This window comes from Trichechus manatus, unplaced genomic scaffold (assembly GCF_000243295.1).
Source record: "Trichechus manatus latirostris isolate Lorelei unplaced genomic scaffold, TriManLat1.0 scaffold00028, whole genome shotgun sequence".
NCBI lineage: Eukaryota > Metazoa > Chordata > Mammalia > Sirenia > Trichechidae > Trichechus > Trichechus manatus.
In genome coordinates, this window is record NW_004443964.1 from 14,665,650 (window position 1) to 14,686,258 (window position 20,609).

Genomic DNA, 20,609 nt, shown 5'->3' on the forward strand with positions numbered 1-20,609 from the left:
ACAAATGTCCTTGGCTCAACATGAAATTTAAGATTGATATTTTATAAGAACATGGGGTCAAACAGCAAAAATAACTATGTTATTTCAATGTTTCAAGTTGAGTAAACTACAACTTTGTGGAAGTGGTGGGTTTAATTCTATAACGTGTATGTGTGTGTGCTTAGTTCTACACAATTTTACCACATGTGTAGATTCATATCTCCACCACCACAGTCATATATTTTTAAAGCACAAAGTAATTCTGCTTCTTTAAAAAAAAAACTAAGACTTAAATTAGCTTTTAACTGACCAAAGACTGAAGATAAAAGCATATCGGGATACTTCAAATGACCACAAGGGCACGAAACATGGAGACCCTGCATTTCAGAAGATTTATGACAAGACTACAACAAAGAGAAAGAAACGCAGGTTTTGGAAGGGGCTGCTAGCAAAGTCCAGGATGTTCTGAGGAGGGCATGCTTGCTTTTCTGTGCAAAATGAAACTTTACATTCTTGGTGGGGGTGGGGGTGCAGGAATAATGAGATTCCCTTGGGGGAGTATCTCTGGAAAGTTATTAAAAATTTTATGGGGGTGATATAAGAGACAGAATGTCAAACCACTTCAGGTGAAACACCTTGGCTAAACAAATAGACTGCTTGGGTGTAGACTGATGGATATAATGGTGTAGCCAAAAAATATTTTTAAAAAGAGAACTTAAGACTTACTTTAAGACTGAGAAATAATCATAATAACCAAATTGATATGCTTTAGGTAAGGAACAAAACTCTATTGGTTGTAGACACAGAGTATACAACAATGGACATTTTCTCCTTTGCTCAGTGTTTATAATTGACACTCAATAAGTATTTAAGTAGTAAAAATATAATGATCATGGTAAATAGGAAAACATAATCACTTGGCAAATTATACTGAGATAATCTAGTCTGGTTATAGAGTAATAATGTAAAAAGTTACTGAGGATAACGAAAACTAATCTATACAATCATAATCAAAACTCTCGTTTTGAATAAAAGATTAAAAACAAAAAACAAAATCCCACCACTCAGCTAACAGTTCATCCTGTATTAGCTTCAGAGAAAGAAGCTATTAGAATATCATTTCCATATCACTATTAAAAAGTAACACATTGAGAAGCAAAAGGAGAGTTATTTGGGGCTGACGCTGTTAGCAACCAAAGTCATGAAAACTATAATAGTTTATAATTATTGTTAAGCAATTAACACTTTGCATAAATGTCAGTGATCTTAGTTAAAGTCTTAAAAATAACAGTATTCTAAAGAGAGTTAAGATTTCATCTTTAACTCATTCTGTTGATTTTCAGATTACAGCACAGTTTGAGATTTTTATAAAGCTCTTCCTTCAAATACAATAGGGAAGACGAACCACACTAAAGAAGGTTAGGTGAACTTTGAAGTCCCTCATAAAATAAGTGGAAGAGTGGGTCCTTGACACCCTTGCATTCTAGGTTGTCACCCTAGAGAGTGACATGAAAGTTGGGGGCATGTGGGGCATGTCAGAATAGGCCCAGGCATGAATTTGCATAAGGTGTGTGGAAGTTCATATAGGGCAGTGGAGACGTCAGACAGCAGGCGGGGTCCGGGGGCAACCCACCTTTAGTTTTCACATTTCCACCTTCATACATTCTTGCAATGGCAATGTCTTCCTTTGAAAAATGGCCAAGAGGTGAGTCATTTGAGTGAGGAAAATCACATTAAAATTTAAAAGGGAAGGTTAATGTGTGATATTAAGATACAAAGAACAAATATGTGATTCTGATGGAAATGTTTGGAAACATGATAGAGTTGATGCAAACATTTCCATCACAGTGAATGATGAGGATCCTAGAAGGGGACACAGTCCTTAGGTATGTCAAGGGTTTACTGTATACAGACCATCTGGTACTAAAAGCTTGATAAAATCTTAAAAGATTAAGTAACTTCCTTTAATGGAGGAAAACATTTAAAGCATTTTTCCATCTTAACCTGATGATCTCCTAGGTACCAATGTATTCATTACCAATCCATTCATTTTATTACATTTTTTTTACTTACTTATTAATTTTTTTTGAGAGCAGGATTTTTAAAATTTGATAAACATAGTTAAGCAACTTTGCTTCTGGCATTCTCATCAGCTTAGATATGAGTTAGAGATTCCAGCAAACTATCCCTTGAAAATGGAAAAAGTCAATCCACAGTTCTGTTTTCTAATGTTCATTTTAAAATAATCAAATGCTTCTCTGAACTGATGGGCATTGTAGGCCAGTATTTCTCAAATGGCAGTCTTTATATACATGTATGTATATGCCAGTACAGATATATTGATTCACTTTGTATGTAAACATATTATGTATAATTTACATATTATAAATATAAAGCTGTATTTATAAAAATGTATCTATATCACAGTATAATTTTATATATAAATACAATAATATATTATTTATATACGAGGGGGGGCAAACAAAATATTATCAGTGAAAAGATTATCATCCCACCTTTTAAGAAAAGGACGGCCTATCCTGCATCACGTTATTGGGCCCTTTCGAGGATTTGTTTTTTTTTTTGGTGTTGCAGTCTCATTTAGGAACTGATGGTGACAGTCTATGAGAGATGCTGCTAGTTGTTCTTCCCTCCTCTTCCTCCTACTTCTCCTCCTTCTGCTTCTTTATGTTTTTATTTGGCAAAATAGTAAGCAATCCTATGCCCTTCTAGATTTTGGAGGGAGATTTTATCAATTCTTGAACACCCAAAGTCTGGGAACCACTCAGTGAGTCACTTTCAAAATGAGATGAAAGATCAAAATGGAAGAATAACTTTTGCTAGAGATTTACATAGATACATGGGCTTGGGGTGGAAGGCATGAGTTTGAGTCTTGCTCTACAATACATCAGCTTTCTGATTTGGGGGGACATTACCCTCCATAAGCCTCAGTTTCCTCACGTATGAGATGGAAATAAAAATACTACTCATATGATAAGGAGCCCTGGTGGTGCAGTGGTTAAGCACTAAACTTCCATGGTTAAGTGCTCGGCTGTTAACCAAAAGGTCAGGAGTTCAAATCCACCAGCTGCTCCGCAGGAGAGATATGGCAGTCTGCTTCCAAAAGATTGCCGTTGTTGTTAGGTGCCACTGAGTTGGTTTTGACTCATAATGACCCCTTGAAACACTGCCTGGTCCTGCACAATCCTCACAATTGTTGCTATGTTTGAGCCCACTGTTGTAGCCACCATGTCAATACATCTTGTTGAGGGTCTTCCTCTTTTTCACCGACCCTCTACTTTATCAACCATGATATCTTTCTCCAGGGACTGGGCCCTCCTGATAACATGTCCAAAGTACATGAGACAAAGTCTCAACATCCTTGTTTCTAAAGAGCATTCTGGCTGCACTTCTTCCAAGACAGATTTGTCCATTCTTCTGGCAGTCCATAACATTATCAATATTCTTTGCCAACACCATAATTCAAAGGTATCAATTCTTCTTCGGTCTTCCTTATTCATTGTCCAGCTTTCACGTGCATATGAGGCAAAGGAAAATACCATGGCTTGGGTCAGGTACACCTTAGTCCTCAAAGTAATGTCTTTGCTTCTTAACACTTTAAAAAGGTCTTTTGCAGCAGATTTGCCTAATGCGATACGTCATTTGATTTCTTGACTGCTGCTTCCATAGGCGTTGATTGTGGATCCAAGTAAAATGAAATCCTTGACAACTTCAATCTTATCTCCATTGAGATTATAGTCTTGAAAACCCTATGGAGCAGACTCAGCGGCAGTGGGAATTGAACTCATATGACTGTTGAGGACCTAAAGGAAATATTTATGGGAAAATACAGAATGTCTGAATAAATAATTCCTCCCTCCTTCCAGACCTTTTTTCATTCTTCCTTTCCTCCTTTCCTTTCTCTAGTACACTTTTGATACTGCTATTATAATAGCTAACTATTAAATGCTTTATTATGTACTAGGCACTGTACTAAGCACTTTTCAGCTTGTTTTATTTAGTACTTAAAACAACCTTATGAGGTAAGTATTCTTCCTCCATTTTACAAATGAGGGAATTGGATTCCAGAAAGTGCAGGTAACTAGCTCATGGTCATGTAAGTGGTAGGCCTGGTATTCAAATTCATGCCTGTCAGACTAAAGCTTAGGCTTTCTTCCACACTAACGAATGTTTAATTTGCTTTAATATCGACTAATCAGGCTTCATACATTCCTTCAGATCAACTTAAATACTTCCGTTTACACTCTGGTTAATTAAGCATTTTTATTCGCTATCTTGTATCTCACTCTCGGTCTGCCTCCCTCATTGAACAAAAAGCAAAATACACAGGGTGTAAAGGGCAAGTCAGTAGCAAGTTCAACTTCTGGAGTAATAAGATTTCTTTTTGCTATAAGACTCTTTCTTCTCAACGGACTAAAAAAGATATTTCCCCATGATCCTTCCTCGAGGAAGGGATGGACTAATGGCAACGAAGGCATATTCATCACCTTTTAACTGGACGTGTATGACTCTTCATTTAGACAAAGATTGATTGCTTTCCTAATGTACTGTATTATATAACATATGCACACTTTAGAAATAATCGTAGAATCTAAGAAATTTCACGGCAACTAGCAACTTCTGCCATATTAGAAATGTAAGAGATTGGGCCAGGCTGGTGTAAAGGTTAAGAGCTTCCATTTTGAAATCAGATCCAGGTTGGGTCCTGGCTTAGTCACTTACTAACTTAACTTGTGTGACCTCACCGCTTGGAGTCTGTTTTCTCAACTGGAAAAATGGGGCCAGTAATAGTTGCTAACCTCAGAGTTCTTGTGAATGAAGGCTGAATGAGACAGTACTGTAAGTGCTCTATAAATGCTAATATTATTTTTGTTTTGTTGTTGCATTGTTGTTACTACTTTTATAAGGTAACTCATAAAATATCACATCAATTCCAATTTACTACCACATATCACTGTATACATGTAAAAATATTAAGAAAAGCTGATTTGAAAAAACAATTACGAGACATGATGCCCACAAAATTAAATGGCATCATTTCTCCATCTGAAAAATGAAGCTAAGTAATATTTGTTTATTCTAGAATTACTCATACAACTAAGGGATGCTTGGGATTCCCTTAGTGGCATTACAGGATACCATCAGAACTACTTCTGCAGAACGAGGACTCTAAGCATCAGATTTCAAGCAGAGACAAGCATTTAATCGTTGGCCTTTCTCACATCAAAACCACTACAGTAACCACACACGGCAAAACAGGCATGAAAGGACTTATCATTTTTTTTTTCCAAAAGGAGTCAACACAGTTGAGCTGCTGATTTCACCCAGAATTGTCATTTTGAATTTTGTTGATAAGTAGCCTTGCGGTGCAGCAAAATGGAACATTGCAAAAAAGCATAGATGGTATCAAACTGTTTATATCACAGATATAAGTGTGGATCTCCTGCCCTTGTGAAATATGTTTCAGCCCGGGCTTGTTCAAGTGCACAGGCTGGTTTTACAAGATCCAAGTGAGTGTGTTTGTGTGTGTGTGTGCGCGCGCGCGTGCGCGAGTGTGCGTTGGTTCAAATGGTTCAATATGCCTAATTTTTCTTGATTTTTTAAAATAAGACTGAAATATTAAAAGCATATTTTATTTATTTATATAGCCATCAAAAATATGATACTAATCCATGAAAACAGAAATGAATTAAGTTTAAAATGTGAAAGCTTTTACGTGTGGGTTTCTTTTTTTTTTTAACGTTGCTTACCTGTGAAGATTTGGCAAGCTTCTGAGTATATTCCTTCTCAATCTGCTTCAGTTTGCTGCTGGCCTGAAAAACACACGGACATGAACACACACACGGTGACCTGTGAGCTTGGTATCTCTTCCACATGCCTATCACCAGGCAGCTGGGAGGGCTGCCAGCTGTACTGCCCTTCTGGGGCAGCCAGAAAACCACAGGGCTCGTCTTTGATCTAACGCCAACTATTCATCACTTAAAAAGAAAAAAAAAGAGATCTCTCCTGCCAATTATTAGACAAACACAAGACTTCTGTGGATAGAAAGAGAAAAGGAGAAGGAGACAGAAATAGACACAGCAAAAGTGTGAAGACTCGGAAGAGCAGTTAAGGGGGACGAGGAGAAGAAACAAAGAGGGAACTGGAGGAGGTGGAGACAAAGGTGAATGCACTACTCTTTCACTTGAGTTTAAAGTGTCTCTGCCTTTCCCCTTAGTTTAAAGATAAAATAGACGCCCCTGGACAAAGAGACTCTTGAGATTTTTAGATTCACTGAGCAAACAGTGAGCCTTCACCCTGCCTCACACCCAGGGGCTATTTTATGAAATGGCCAAACAAAAATTGAACCAGTTGCCGTTGAGTCGATTCCGACTCATCAAACAATTTTTACATCCTGGAACCAGTGTGGTATTTCCAGAAAATTCCACAGTACTTAGATCTAGATTATCTCCTTTGCCATTCAAATTCTGAGACCTTCTCAACCCCGGGAGCATTTGGGATCTCATTCTATCTGCAGTGTTTGGAAATGTCATGGTGACATGCCCTAGACTGGGCCTTTTCCAACCATCCTACAGGCACCATACAGGCCCTTTCCATCTGAGCTTGGAGGGCCTTCATTTCTGGGGAAGTTTTGGGTCATTACTCCGATGGTTTCTACCCTACTTTTTTCCCTGGTCTCTTTCTCTCCGCAACTCTGTTGACCTCTCAAATTTAACATCTCTTTCTCTTACTGTTTCTATTTCCATTTCTCCATCTCTTTGATCTTTCTTAGCAATTTCCTCAACTTTTTTTTTCCCCCAGGGGCAATTTTTTTATTATAGTAAAATATAGATAACAAAAAGTTTGCTGTTTTAACCATTTTCAAGTGTACAATTCAGTAACATTAACTACATTCATCATGTTGTGCTACCATCACCACTATTTATTTCCAAAAGTTTTATATCACCTCAAACAGAAACCCTTTAGCAATAACTCCCCATTTTCCCCTCCCCCTGCCCCAGTTGTTGTTGTGTGCCGTCGAGTTGATGCTGACTCAAAGCCACCCTATAGGACAGAGTAGAAATACCCCACAGGGTCTCCTCGGCTGTAATCTTTACAGGAGCAGATCATCAGGTCTTTTCTCCTGCAGGGAGGCTGGTAGGTTTGAACCACTAACCTTTTGGCTAACGGCCAAGTGCTTAATCATTGCACCACCAGGGTTCCTTTCCCCCCAGCCCCTAGTAACCACTAATACTTTTTTGTCTTTATGACTTTACCTATTCTAGATATTTCATATAAGTGGGATCCTACAATATTTGTCCTTCTGTGTCTCACTTATTTCACTTGGCATGATGTTTTCAAGGTTCATCCATGTATTAGAACTTCACTCCTCTTAATGGTTGAATAATATTCCATTGTATGGATATATCACATTTTGTTTATCCATTCATTTGTTGATGAACACTTGGGTGTTTTTATGTTTTGACTATTGTGAATAATGCTGTAATGAACATTGGTGTACCCTATTTGGTTGAGTCCCTGCTTTCAAGACTCTTGGTTTACATACCTAGGAGTGGAATTACTATCATATGGTAATTCTATGTTTAACTTTTTGAGCAACTGCCAATTGTTTTCCAAAGTGGCTGCACCATTTCACAATCCCACCAGCAATGAAAGAGGGTTCCAACTTCTCCACACCCTCACCAACACTTGCTAGTTTTTGTTTTTTTTCTGATAATAGCCATCCTAGTATGGGTGAGGTGGTATCTAACTGTGGTTTTGATTTGCATTTCCCTAATGACTAATAATCTTGAGCATCTTTTCATATGCTTATTATCCATTTGCATATCTTCTTTGGAGAAATACCTACTCAAGTCCTTTGTTCATTTTTTTATTGGGTTGTCATTTTTTATTTTTTCTGAATTTTATTTATTTTGTTGTTACTGAGAATATACAGCAAAACATACACCAATTCAACAGTTTCTACATGTACAATTTAGTGACATTGATTACATTCTTTGAGTTGTGCAACCATTCTCACCCTCCTTTTCTGCGTTGTTCCTCCCTCATTAACATAAACTCACTGCCCCCTAAAGTTCCTATCTAATCTTTCAGGCTGCTGTTCTCAATTCAATCCCAGACAGACAGACAGTTCTTAAAAGGGCATAATGCTGCTCACAGCAGAGCTTTTTGACTAGTTAAGCTAAATTATTCCTCGGATTTAAGATGACTTCAGGGGATATTTTTGGTTTAAGGATTAAAGATTATCTCTGGGCAATAGTTTCAGGGGTTCTTCCACCCTCCATGGTTCCAGAAAAGTCTACAGTTCATGAGAATTTGAAATTCTGTTCTGAATTTCCCCCTTTTGATTAGGGTTCTTCTATGGAATCTTTGATCAAAATGTTCAATAATGGTAACCAGGCACCATCCAGTTCTTCTGGTCTCATGGCAAAGGAGGCAGATGTTTGTGGAGGGTGATTTCCTCCACTTTTAATTTTCAACTTACTGTTGGATTTAACAAAAAATTCTGTCATCACCTTTGTAATTTCCAAGAGTTCTTTCTGGTTCTCTGGACACCATTATGATCACCCACCTTTTTACAGATGAGGAAACTTAGGCACGCAGAGATTAAGTAACTTGCCCAGCATCACACAGCTATGAAGTGATGCAGTTAGGACTCAATCTCACACAATTTGGCTCCTGAGCATGGGTGCTCCACCAGCTAGAGTGCACAGCATAATGCCTCTCAATATAGTCCCTATTCTTCCTGATATTATTATATGCATCCAGCCACCCACTTAAATTTTTTTTCCTCTTCCCTCCAGTATGTGTTTTTCTGAGTTCCTTTTATTTATTTACTTTTCCCAGCCTGTTTTGGTCATTTCAGATACTTTCCTCAAGTATCTGGTGACCTTCGGTGTTCTTATTTCAAGTGAGGTCTTCAAAAGTTGAGAAGAAGCTCAAATGTCCACGGGCAGGCTTGAGGATGGGTGGACCTTATCATAGGGTGTTAGAAAGGGACCTGGACTCTATTACGTCAATATTTGACTTGACCTTCCTCCTGGACAGTTTGCCCAGAACTGCATCCTCCAGTTTGGAGGCATAGATCTGCTGGCAATGTTATCAGAAGGGCACCTGGGTGTTGAAGATACAGACTCTCATGCAACCCCATTTTCATCCTTGCCCTTAGCTGTACATCGTTCTCTATCTCTCTGGATGGTAAACCAGGTGTGGAGGTGGGTACAGTCATGGGATAAAATCTGAGTTATCTGATCTGGGTCATCTGAATTCCCTTATACAGACTTTTAACCATTCCTCCTGTTCTCCGCTCTACCCATACCCAGTTCCCTCAATTCCTGAGCCTCTCCAAAGTTCTGCAGCAGGAAAGAGCTTGCTGAGTCTAGCCGGCATCCTCCAAACCTCCTTCCCTCAGAGGTGGTTCAATTTTCAGTATTCTCAGCTCTGCTGAGTACCTTTCACTTGCCCAGCCCCACTTCAAATTAAAAAATGCTGATGATTTCTTATGTCTACTGTTGTCAACCCTCTTGTTCTCTTTGCAAAAATTATAGTATAAAAATACTGATGCCTGGGTCCCAACCCCAGAGGTTCTGATTTAACTGGACTGGGGTATACCTCAGGCACTAGGATTTTAAAAATCTCCACAGCTATTTGTAATGTTCAGTCAAGGTTAGAGGCCTTGATTCAGGCCTTTTCAATTTTGTTACTTTCATTTCAATGGGGTTTCCTGAGGGAGTGGAGACAAACAGATCGTCATCTCTGTCCACCATGTTTAACCGGCAGTAAACGCTTTCTTTATTCTGATATCACAAATGGGAGTAGGATGCGATTTGTGCTCTCAACCGACTCTGGGTGCACCTCTATCTTAGAACAAAGTCTGAATTCTCCCACTAGATTGTGAGATCCTAGAAGGCTGGACCTGGCCCCTAACATAGTGCTTGGCACATAAATGTTTACCTGATGAATGAATGGATTTAGTACAAGCAGTTTTCCTCTTCTATCAGCTCAGCCCATACTTCTGAAGTCATCCTATCATAACCTTGTGTTTTATGGACTTCATTCAAAAGCAGTTCTTTAAAGGTTTATCCACAGACTTCTTTGTATCTATAATCCTATCAAGAATTTAGGGTATTTCCATGTTTTGGGGAGCAGTGAGGGCATGTGAATATTGCTATTTTTCTAGTAAGCCATCAGACTCTATAATTAATAAAGCCACTCTCCGTTAAAAGAATTAAAGCCACTTGGAACCTCTTGAGGTTTATTTGTCTTGGTTCACACTCTGCCAACGTTATTTATCACGAAATGCTTGCTAAAGTATTTGTCATTTATTTAATAAACACTTGAATAGCTCTTTCCATGTGTCAGGCACTGTTCTAAGTGCTTTAAAAATATTTACCGACCAGAACACCTAAAAATTAATTACAGTGTCACAAAGATTAAGTTACTTTTCCCTAGAAAAGTTGGAGGCAGAGATGCTGGTTGTGCAGACAAGCCCATGTATGCCTCAGTTGCAGTTTCTCTCCACGAGCCTGCAGCTAAAGGCCTTATTACCAGCCCTGGAATTTCACACACCCAAATAAGCTCCTTTAAAACTAAATATCAATTCATTCATCCATTCTGAGAAACTGGAATACACCAGTGAACAAAACAGGTCAAATTCCTTCCTACCTCCATGGAAGGAATTTCATCAGTCAGAAAAAGGCCAGGGGCCGACTGCGGAACAGACCGTTGGTTGCTCATATGCAAGTTCAAGTGGAAGCTGAAGGAAATTAGAACAGGTCCACAAGAGCCAAAGTACAACCTTGAGTATATCCTACCTGAATTTAGAGACCATCTAAAGAATAGATTTGACACACTGAATACTAATGACCAAAGACCAGACAAGTTGTAGAATGACATCAAGGACATTATACATGAAGAAAGCAAGAGGTCTTAAAAAGACGGGAAAGAAAAGACCAAAGTGGATGTCAGAAGAGACTCTGAAACTTGCTCTTAAACACCGAGTAGCTAAAGCGAACGGAAGAAATGAAGTAAAAAAGCTGAACAGAAGATTTCCAAGGGTGGCTCATCAAGAAGACAACGTAAAGTATTATAATGACACATGCAAAGACCTGGAGTTAGAAAACCAAAAGGGAAGAACACACTCAGAATTTCTCTAGCTGAAAGAGCTGAAGAAAAAATTTAAGTCTTGAGTTGTAAAACTGAAGGATTCTATGGGTGAAACACTGAATGACACAGGAAGCATCAAAAGTAGATGGAAGGAATACACAGAGTCTTTGTACCAAAAAGAATTGGTCAATGGTCAATCATTTCAGGGGATAGTATACGATCAAGAACCGATGGTAATGAAGGAAGAAGCCCAAGCTGCACTGAAGGCACTGGCGAAAAACAAGGCTCCAGGAATTGATGACATACCAATTGAGATACTTCAACAAACAGATGCAGCACTGGAGGTGATCACTCATCTATGCCAATAAATTTGGAAGACAGCTACCTGGCCAACCGAATGGAAGAGATCCATATTTATGCCTATTCCAAAGAAAGGTGATCAACCAAATGTGTAAAGTATCGAATAATATCATTAATATCACACGCAAGTAAAATTTTGCTAAAGATCATTCAAAAGTGGTTACAGCAGTACATTGACAGGGAACTGCCAGAAATTCAAGTTGGATTTAGAAGAGGACGTGGAACAAGGAATATCATTGCTGATGTCAGATGGAGCATGGATGAAAGCAGAGAACACCAGACAGATGTCTACCTGTGTTGTATTGACTATGTAAAGGTATTCAAGTATGTGGATCATAAAAAATTATGGATAATACTGGGAAGAATGGGAATTTCAGAACACTTAACTGTGCTCATACCCGTACACAGACCAAGAGGCAGTCGTCTGAACAGAACAAGGGGATACTGCATGGTTTAAAGCCAATAAAGGTACGCATCAGGGCTGTATCCTTTCACCATACTTATTCAATCTGTATGCTGGGCATATTATCTGAGAAGCTGGACTATATATAGAAGAACGGGGCATCAGGATGGGAGGAAGGCTCATTAATAACCTGAGTAATGCAGATGAGACAACTTTGCTTGCTGAAAGTGAAGAACACTTGAAGCACTTACTGATGAAGATACAAAGACTTCAGTATGGATTACACCTCAACATAAAGGAAACAAAAATCCTCACAACTGGACCAATAAGCAACATCATGATAAACGGAGAAAAGATTGAAGTTGTCAAGGATTTCATTTTACTTGGATCCACAATCAACACCCATGGAAGCAGCAGTCAGGAAATCAAGAGTCATTGCATTGGGCAAATCTGCTGCAAAAAACCTCTTTAAAGTGTTCAAAAGCAAAGACGTCCCTTTAAGGACTAAGGTACGCCTGACCCAAGCCATGGTATTTTCAATCACCTCATATGCACGCGAAAGCTGGACAATGAGTAAGGAAGATTGAAGAAGAATTGATGACTCTGAATTATGGTGTTGGCGAAGAATATTGAATATACCATGGACTACCAAAAGAACAAACAAATCTGTCTTGGAAGAAGTACAGCCAGAGCACTCCTTAAAAGCAAGGACAGCGAGAATTCGTCTCACATACTTTGGACATGTTATCAGGAGGGATCAGTCCCTGGAGAAGGACATCATGCTTGGTAAAGTAGAGGGTCAGTGAAAACGAGGAAGAACCTCAATGAGTTGGATTGACACAGTGGTTGCAACAATGGGCTCAAGCATAACACTGATCATGAGGACTGTGTGAGACAGGGCAGTGTTTTGTTCTGTTGTACACAGGGTGGCTGTGAATTGGAACCAACTCGACAGCACCTAACAACAATAACCACCTCCATGGAATGTCTATTCTAGAGAGTAAACAACTTATAAAAGTCATAATATTCTATGTTAAATACTTTATTGTGCATTAGATGAAAGCTTACAGAGTAGTTTCCCATTCAATAGTTTGTAAAGTGTTTAATGACATTGGTTTCATTCCCCACAATGTGTCAGCACTTTTTCCATTTCTGTCCTGGGCTCCCTGTTTCCTTTTGCCCTGATTTTCTACCCCTTTCTGCCCTCTCATCTTTGCTTTTGGGCAAATGTTGCCCTTTAGATCTTGTATAATTGATTATTCTAAGGAGCATGTTCCTCCCAGGTATTACTGCTTACTTTACGGGCCTGTCTACGGTTTGGCTGAAAGGTGGTCTCCGGGAATGGCTTCAGCTGCAGTTCAGGTGGGTGTCTTAGGGACATCGTCTCAGGGGTTCCTCCAGTCAGACCAATAAGTCTTTTCTTTTTTGTGAATTTTATTTTTTGTTCTACAATTTTTCTCCCGTTCTGTCCAGGACCCTCTGTTGTGATCCCACTCAGAGCAGTCAGTAGAGGTAGCCGGGCACCATCTAGTTCTTCTGGTCTTGAGGTCATGTAGGCTGTGGTTCATGCTGTCCATTAGTTCTCTGGACTACTTGCTCCCTTGAGTTTTTGGTTTTCTTCACTCTCCTTTGCTCTGGACAGTAAGAAACCAGTAGTGGTATCTTAGATGGCTACTTGCAAGCTTTTAAGACCTGAGATGATACCAAAGTAGGATGCAGAACTACTTTGTCTTTATGAACTATGCTGTGCCAAGTGACACAGATGTCCCCCGAGTCTACGATCGTCTGCCTTTGAGCCTAGGAACTTTGTCCAGGAAGATGTTTGGTTATATCTAAGAAGTTACCCTGACTGTGGCCCTAGTGTGCTCTACTGTCTATATTTATAAGCAGCACCTACAGTTATGTAGGCAGAAATATCCATCACCAAACCTATATCTGGAGGTGGATATGTTCCCTTACACCCTCCCACACCACTTGGCATATTTATTTACCTATGTATCCATTTGTAAATTAGTATTTGTTAATACTATTGTTGCAGGAATATCTATGCTATAGTAATTACTGTTGTTGCCCTTGGTTCTTGCGTTCCTCAGTGTCCTCCCATGCCTTGAACATGTTTTGCTGACTTCCCTCATACTGTGTATTGCCTTTCGTTTCAACAATAACACTCGTCTTCTATTCATTTGGTAATTTTACCTCCCTCCCCCTCCCTTCCCTGGTAACCATCACAGACTGTTTTGTTTTCTGTGCGTAAACCTTTTGTTTTTTCTTTATAATAGTGGCCTCATACAATATTTGTCCTTTTGTGACAGACTTAGTTCACTCAGCATAATGTCCTCCAAACTAAGCCATGTTGTGAGATGCTTCTCGGATTTGTCATTATTGTTTATTGTTGCATAGTATTCTAATGTGTGTATGTACCACAGTTTGTTAATCCACTCATCTGCTGCTGGGCACTTAGGTTGTTTCCATCTTTTTGCTATTGTGAATAATGCTGCAATGAACATGGGTGTGCATATGTCGATACGTGTCATGGTTCTTATTTCTTTCGGGTATATACCCTAGGAGTGGGATTTCTGAGTCATGGTATTTTGTTTCTAGTTTTTTAAGGAAGTGCTATACTGTTTTCCATAGGGGTTTGTCATACATTGAATTGTGTCCCCCAAAAACATGTGTCAACTTGGCTAGGCCATGAGTCCCAGTGTTGTGTGATTATCCACCATTTTGTCATCTGATGTGATTTTCTATGTGTTGTAAATCCTATCTCTGTGATGTTAATGAGGCAGGATTAGAGGTAGTTATGGTAATGAGACAGGATTCAATCTACAAGATCAGGTTGTATCTTAAGTCAATCTCTTTTGAGATATAAAAAAGAGGATCAAGCAGAGAGACGGGGACCTCATACTACCATGAAAGTAGAGCCAGGAGCGCGCATCCTTTGGACCCGTGGTCCCTGCGCTGAGAAGCTCCTAAAGCAGGGGAAGATTGATGACAAGGACCTTCCCCCAGAGCTGGCACCCTAAATTTGGACTTCTAGCCTCCTAGACTTAGAGAATAAAGTCATTCACTCGTGGTATTTCTGTAAAAGCAGCACTAGATAACTAAGACAGGGTTGTACCATTTTACATTCCCACCAGCAGCGTATAAGAGTGCCAATCTCCCCACAACCTCTTCAGTATTTATTATTTTCTATTTTCTTGATTAGTGCCAATAATGCCAAGGTGAGACAGTATCTCATTATAGTTCTGCTTTGCATCTCTCTAATGGCTAGTGATTGACAGCATATTTTTCATGTGTTTGTTAGCCATGTGAATGTCTTCTTTGGTGAAGTGTCTGTTCATATCTTTGTCCATTTTTTAATTGGATTGTTTGTCTTTTTGTTGTTGAGGTGTTGAAGTTTTCTGTAAATTTTAGAGATCAGACTCTTGTCAGATATGTTGTAGCCAAAATTTTTTTTCCCAGTCTGCAGGTTCTCTTTTTACTCTTTTGGAAAAGTCTTCTGATAAGCGTAAATGTTTAATTTTTTGGAGGTCCCATTTATCTAGTTCATATTCTGCTGTCTGTGCATTTTTAGTTATGTTTGGTATTCTATTTATGCCATATATTAGGGCCTCTAGCATTGTCCGGAAACCCTGGTTGGCAGAGTGGTTAAGAGCTACGGCTGCTAACCAAAAGGTCAGCAGTTCACCTCCACCAGACACTCCTTGGAAACTCTATGGGGCAGTTCTATTCTGTCCTATAGTATTGCTATGAGTCAGAATTGACTCCATGGCAACAGGTTTGGTTTTTTTTGGTTTAGTGTTGTCCCTTTTTTTTTCTTCCATGATCATTATAGTTTTGGGTTTTTGTATTTAGCTGTTTGATCCATTTTGAGTTAGTTTTTGTGTATGGTGTGTGGTATGGGCCCTGTTTCATTTTTTTACAAATGGACATTCAGTTTTGCCAGCACTATTTGTTAGAGAGACTGTCTTTTCTCCATTTAATGGAATTTGGCCCTTTGTCAAAGATCAGCTAGCTGTCCACAGGTGGATGGATTTACGTATGGGTTCTCAATTCTGTTTCATTGGTCTATGTGTCTGTCGCTGTACCAGTACTAGACTGTTTTGACTACTGTGGCTGTATAGTAGGTTTTGAGATCAGGTAGTATGAGGCCTCCTACTTCGTTCTTCTTCAATAATGCTTAAAAGTCATAATATTTTAGATGTTGCCAAGTGCTATGGAAAAAGATAAAGCAGCAAAGGGAGATGGGAAGTGTTAAAGGATAGAGAGTGGTTTAAAATTTTTTTTAAAATAACAGAAGTCAGGAAAGGCCTCGCTGCAAGCGTGATATGTAAGCCATGGTGAACTCTAGGCAGAGTGTTTCAGGCAGAGGGAAAACCCAGTACAAAGGCCCCAGACAGGGGAATGCCTGGCATGTTCAAGGAATAGTGAGAGGCCCGTGTGGTTGGGTCAGTGAGTAATGTATCCCTCCGACAAGACGAGGTCCGAGACAGAACAAGTGGTCAGATCCTGCATGGTCTTGCAGGCAACTGTAAGGAATTTGGCTTTTAATGAATGAAAAGCGGAAGTACTGAAGAGTTTTCAGTAGAGGAGTGACATGATTTAACTATTCATCAGATAACTCGAGCTCTTGTTTGGGGGCAAGAACTAAGCAGAAAAACTGTTGGGAGGCTTCTGTAAGTAAGTCAGGATTTTAACAGAGGATGTGGTGAGAAGTGGTCAGATTTTGAAAAAAAGTAGAACCAACTGGATGTGATGTATGACAGAAAGAGATGAGTCAAGGATGACTTCAAGATTTTTGTTCCAAGCAACTAGAATAATGGGTTGCCAGTATCTGACATGGGAAGAAATGTGGGTGGAACAGGTTTTGGGTCAAGATCAAGGATCAGCTTTGGACATACTAAGCGTGGAGATGCCTATTAGACATCCATCTAATGTTCAGTTGAATACTGGGATATACAAGTTCTGAGTTCAGGGGAGAAGTCTAGAAGTATAAATTCAGAAATCATCAGTATGTAAATGGCGTATACAATCATGATATTGGAAGAGATAAAAAAACTATCAAGTGCATATAAAGAGAAGAAGTATACTGAGCTCTAGGCCCGCAAATGTTGAAAGGCTGGGGAGCTGAGGAGAACAGCAGACTGAGGAGTAACGGCTAGAAAGATAAGAAAAAAATCAGGATAATACAGAATGCTGAAACCAAGTAAAGGAAGTGTCTCAAGGACTAGTCAACTGTGTCAAATGCTACAGATAAATGACCACATGGGTTTAGCAACGTGGAGGTCATTGGTGATATGGATAAGAGCAGTTTCAGTGCAGTGGCAGAGACTAAAGCAAGATTAGAGGGGACTCAAGAGAGAGGAGAGGAGAATTGGAGCAGAATATAGATAGTTTTTTCAGAGTTTTTTATGAAGAGGAGGAGAGAAATGGGGTGGAAGCTGCAGGGGAAGTGAGTGATTTGTTTTTTCTTTTTTTGTAAGATGGGAGAAAGAACATGTTTGTAGGTTGCTGGGAAAGATCTGGCAGTAGAGAGGGAAAAATACACTATACGGGAGAGTTTCTGAGACATGGCCTTGAGTAAGAGACAGGGGAGTGGGGTCTAGAGCACAAGGGGAGGAGAAGATGGGAGTACAGACAAATGACCCACAGTGACAGTGTGGGGACTTCTGACTGCTTCCATTTCTTCCATGAAGTGGGAGGAAAGATTCAGCAGCTGAGCATGAGGATGATAGAAGAGTTTGTGGGGAAAGCATGAAATAGTCTTCTAGAAAAGTGGGGAAGGAAGTCACTGGGGGATAGAGTATGATTCCCAGGATTCCAGGAGACATCAGGACCCACTTGAAATTAGCAATGCTGAATTTAAAATGAGACTGTTCGTAATATATAAACATCTCTAGAACTTGCTAATAGCTAAATGGAGCAGAATCAGTACTCTGGAGAATAATGAGAGTAAACTGAAGAAATAAAATTAATTCACCAACCTTCAAAGTTTTTAGTATATATTTGAGCCTGAATCATTATTGCCTGAATTTCTGAACTCCTCTTAAATAAATCTAAAAAGCTCAAGTATGGCACAGTTGAAAATATATAACTAATTTATCATGCAAGCTGTCCCTAACACAAGTCTGGAATAATTTTATTCTCAGAATGGTAGGGACTCCACATTTCATTTCCATACATAAAGTTAAGTTAGGTTTACTTATTTTAATCCAAGCCTTATTTTTATAGCTATCATTTATATATAGAAATAGAGTTTTCAGACAGTGACCTGCGGCATAGTCTCAACAGACGTAGAATAATAACACTTTGAGGAAAATCACAATTTTGAAGCAAGCGAAGTGTTTTTGTTGTTTTGCTGCTGCTGCTGTCGTTCTAACTGCTGGCTCTTTCTCACTCTTTCTCTACCTCCACCAAGCACTCAGTTCCCCTCTGCTTTTGTAAGGCCTTTCCCCACCCCTTTAACAAGGAGGACCCTTTAAAAGTGTGCTGGTCCATTTTCTCTTTGCAATTCCTATCAAAATCTTGGGTTAAAAAACCCTGCTGGAAAGGAACAAACCAACTAACTTTCACAGAGGTGTCAATTGTTGGCAATCATCTTAAAGTACTACCCTTTTCTTCCAGGGAACTTTGCATTATGTCCTCGTTCCTTCATTTTCCACTTTCTACCATTAATGGTGAAAAGTTCAAACATTCATGGTTTCTTGGAAGGAAGAAAATTAGGAGTTTCCTCTAGAACACTTATATGTAAGGGAAGCCCAGATCTTATGAAGGTATATTTCTTTAAAATATAATAGCATAAGTTTCTATTTTATTTTAGGCTGAAAAAAACAAGGATGCTTCTCAGATCCTTGAAATATAATATAAAGCTTAGATTTCAATACCAGATGTTCCCTTACGCAGTATTTTCTATTCAAAAACTTTGTAGGCATCCATTTGAAGCTTCTTGAAGCACTGTGAATACAACTGTGGTCAGTTCCGATCTGCATTTCTGTCTTCTTTCTCTTTTTCTTTGATCATTAATTTTGTTGATCTCAGAAGAAAAAAAAAAAAAGCCACAGCTTTTGGTTTCATAATTTTCTCTATTGTTTTTCTGTGTTCTATTTAGATTTCTGCTCTTACGTGCATTATTTTCTTCTGTCAGATGACTGGGCCTACTTTGGTAGAGTCCAGCCCTCTCATCCCTCGTGCAGCATGGACAAGGAGGCAGAGGAGGATGGAGCTACGTAAGAGTGCCACACAGTGATGCTGCACAAACGTGGCCCAGGCAACGTGCTCCTTCATATCGATGGTTCCTCGGCAAGAGGGGCAAGGGAGCATGATAAGAGATGTGCAGGAGAGCAACTGGGATTTTTGTGTGTGTGTGTGCTTTAGGAGAAAGTTGATAGCTCAAGTTAATTTCTCATACAAAAATTTATATACATATTGTTATGTGACATTAGCTGCAATCCCTACAATGTGACAGCACATTCTCCCTTTCCAACCTGGGTTTCTTGTGTCCATTCAACCAGTTCCTGTCCCTTCCTGCCTTCTCATCCTGCCTCCAGGCAGGAGCTGCCCATCTGGTCTCCTGTATCTGATTGAACTGAGAAGCACACTCCTCACGAGTATTATTTTTTGTTTTATAGTCCAGTCTAATCTTTGTCTGAAGAGTGGGCTTTGGGAATGGTTTTAGTTCTGGGTTAACAGAGTGTCCAGGGGCCATAGCTTTGAGCGTTCTTCCAGTCTCTGTCAGATCATTAAGTCTGCTCTTTTTATGTGAATGTGAGTTCTGCTCTGCACTTTTCTCCTGCTCTGTCCAGGACTCTCTGTTGTGTTCTCTGTAAGGGCGGTCACTGGTGGTAATCGGGCACCATCTAGTTCTTCTGACAACTGGGATTTCTGATCACAGTTTTTTCCACTTTACATTATATCATAAGCATTTTCTATATCATTAAAATTAGTTCAAAACCTAGTTTTAAGTTTAATATTTCATCATATGGATTTCAAATAAAAAAATACTCTCAGAAATTTAGGAAAAGACTGAAAGTTCTGTAGCCATGGTAACAAGTAGTCATCAGGACCAGTTTTAAACCTGTTCAATTGATCAATGAAAACTTGCTTCAGTGAACACACTTTTGCAGCCAACCAGTAAGTGTGAGTCCCTCTCTTATGAAAGCCAGCCAATCAGAGATGAACTCCCTCTAACACATCTGCCTCTGAGTGCCAACCAATGGGCAACGGTTTCACCCAAATAATCATGCTTCCACCAGGGATGGTGTGCAAGTCTCCCATCCCTGAACTCTGCTGTGTCCGAAAACTCTGACCAGCACAGCCGTTCCTTACTATGGTAAACGATGAATTCAGCTTTATCTTTTTATTTCAAATACTGAGGATGACTTATTGAACCATTCCTCTGCTGCTGGATATTTAGATTGCTTCTAATACTTTATACACCATATTGTTAGTGGTGGTGTGTGCCATCGAGTTGATTCCAACTCATATTGACCCTATAAGACAGAGGAGAACTGTCTCTTAGGGTTTCCAAGGCTGCAATCTTTATGGGAACAGATTGCCAGGTCTTTTCTCCAAGGAGCTGCTGGTGGTTCGAACCACTAACCTTTTGGTTAGCAGCTGAGCACTTAACCATTGCGTCATGAGGGCTCTTTAACACCGTGGTATAATCCCTATATATAAAGGTTTCATTGCAGTGCTGATTATACTTTTAAGATAAATTCCTAAAAATGGAATTACTAAGTCA

At 39.4% G+C, this 20,609-nt stretch overlaps 1 protein-coding gene across 3 annotated transcripts in view; it reads right to left on the bottom strand.

Annotated features, from left to right (window-relative positions):
* The window catches only part of CEP112 (centrosomal protein 112), a 443,305-nt gene that overhangs the window by 99,148 nt on the left and 323,548 nt on the right, over positions 1-20,609 (bottom strand). For all 3 annotated transcript variants that reach the window (XM_023729297.1, XM_023729296.1, XM_023729295.1), the window contains one exon: positions 5,751-5,813. In XM_023729297.1, coding sequence (XP_023585065.1) covers positions 5,751-5,813 — 63 coding nt within the window. The remainder of the gene's footprint in view (positions 1-5,750; positions 5,814-20,609) is intronic.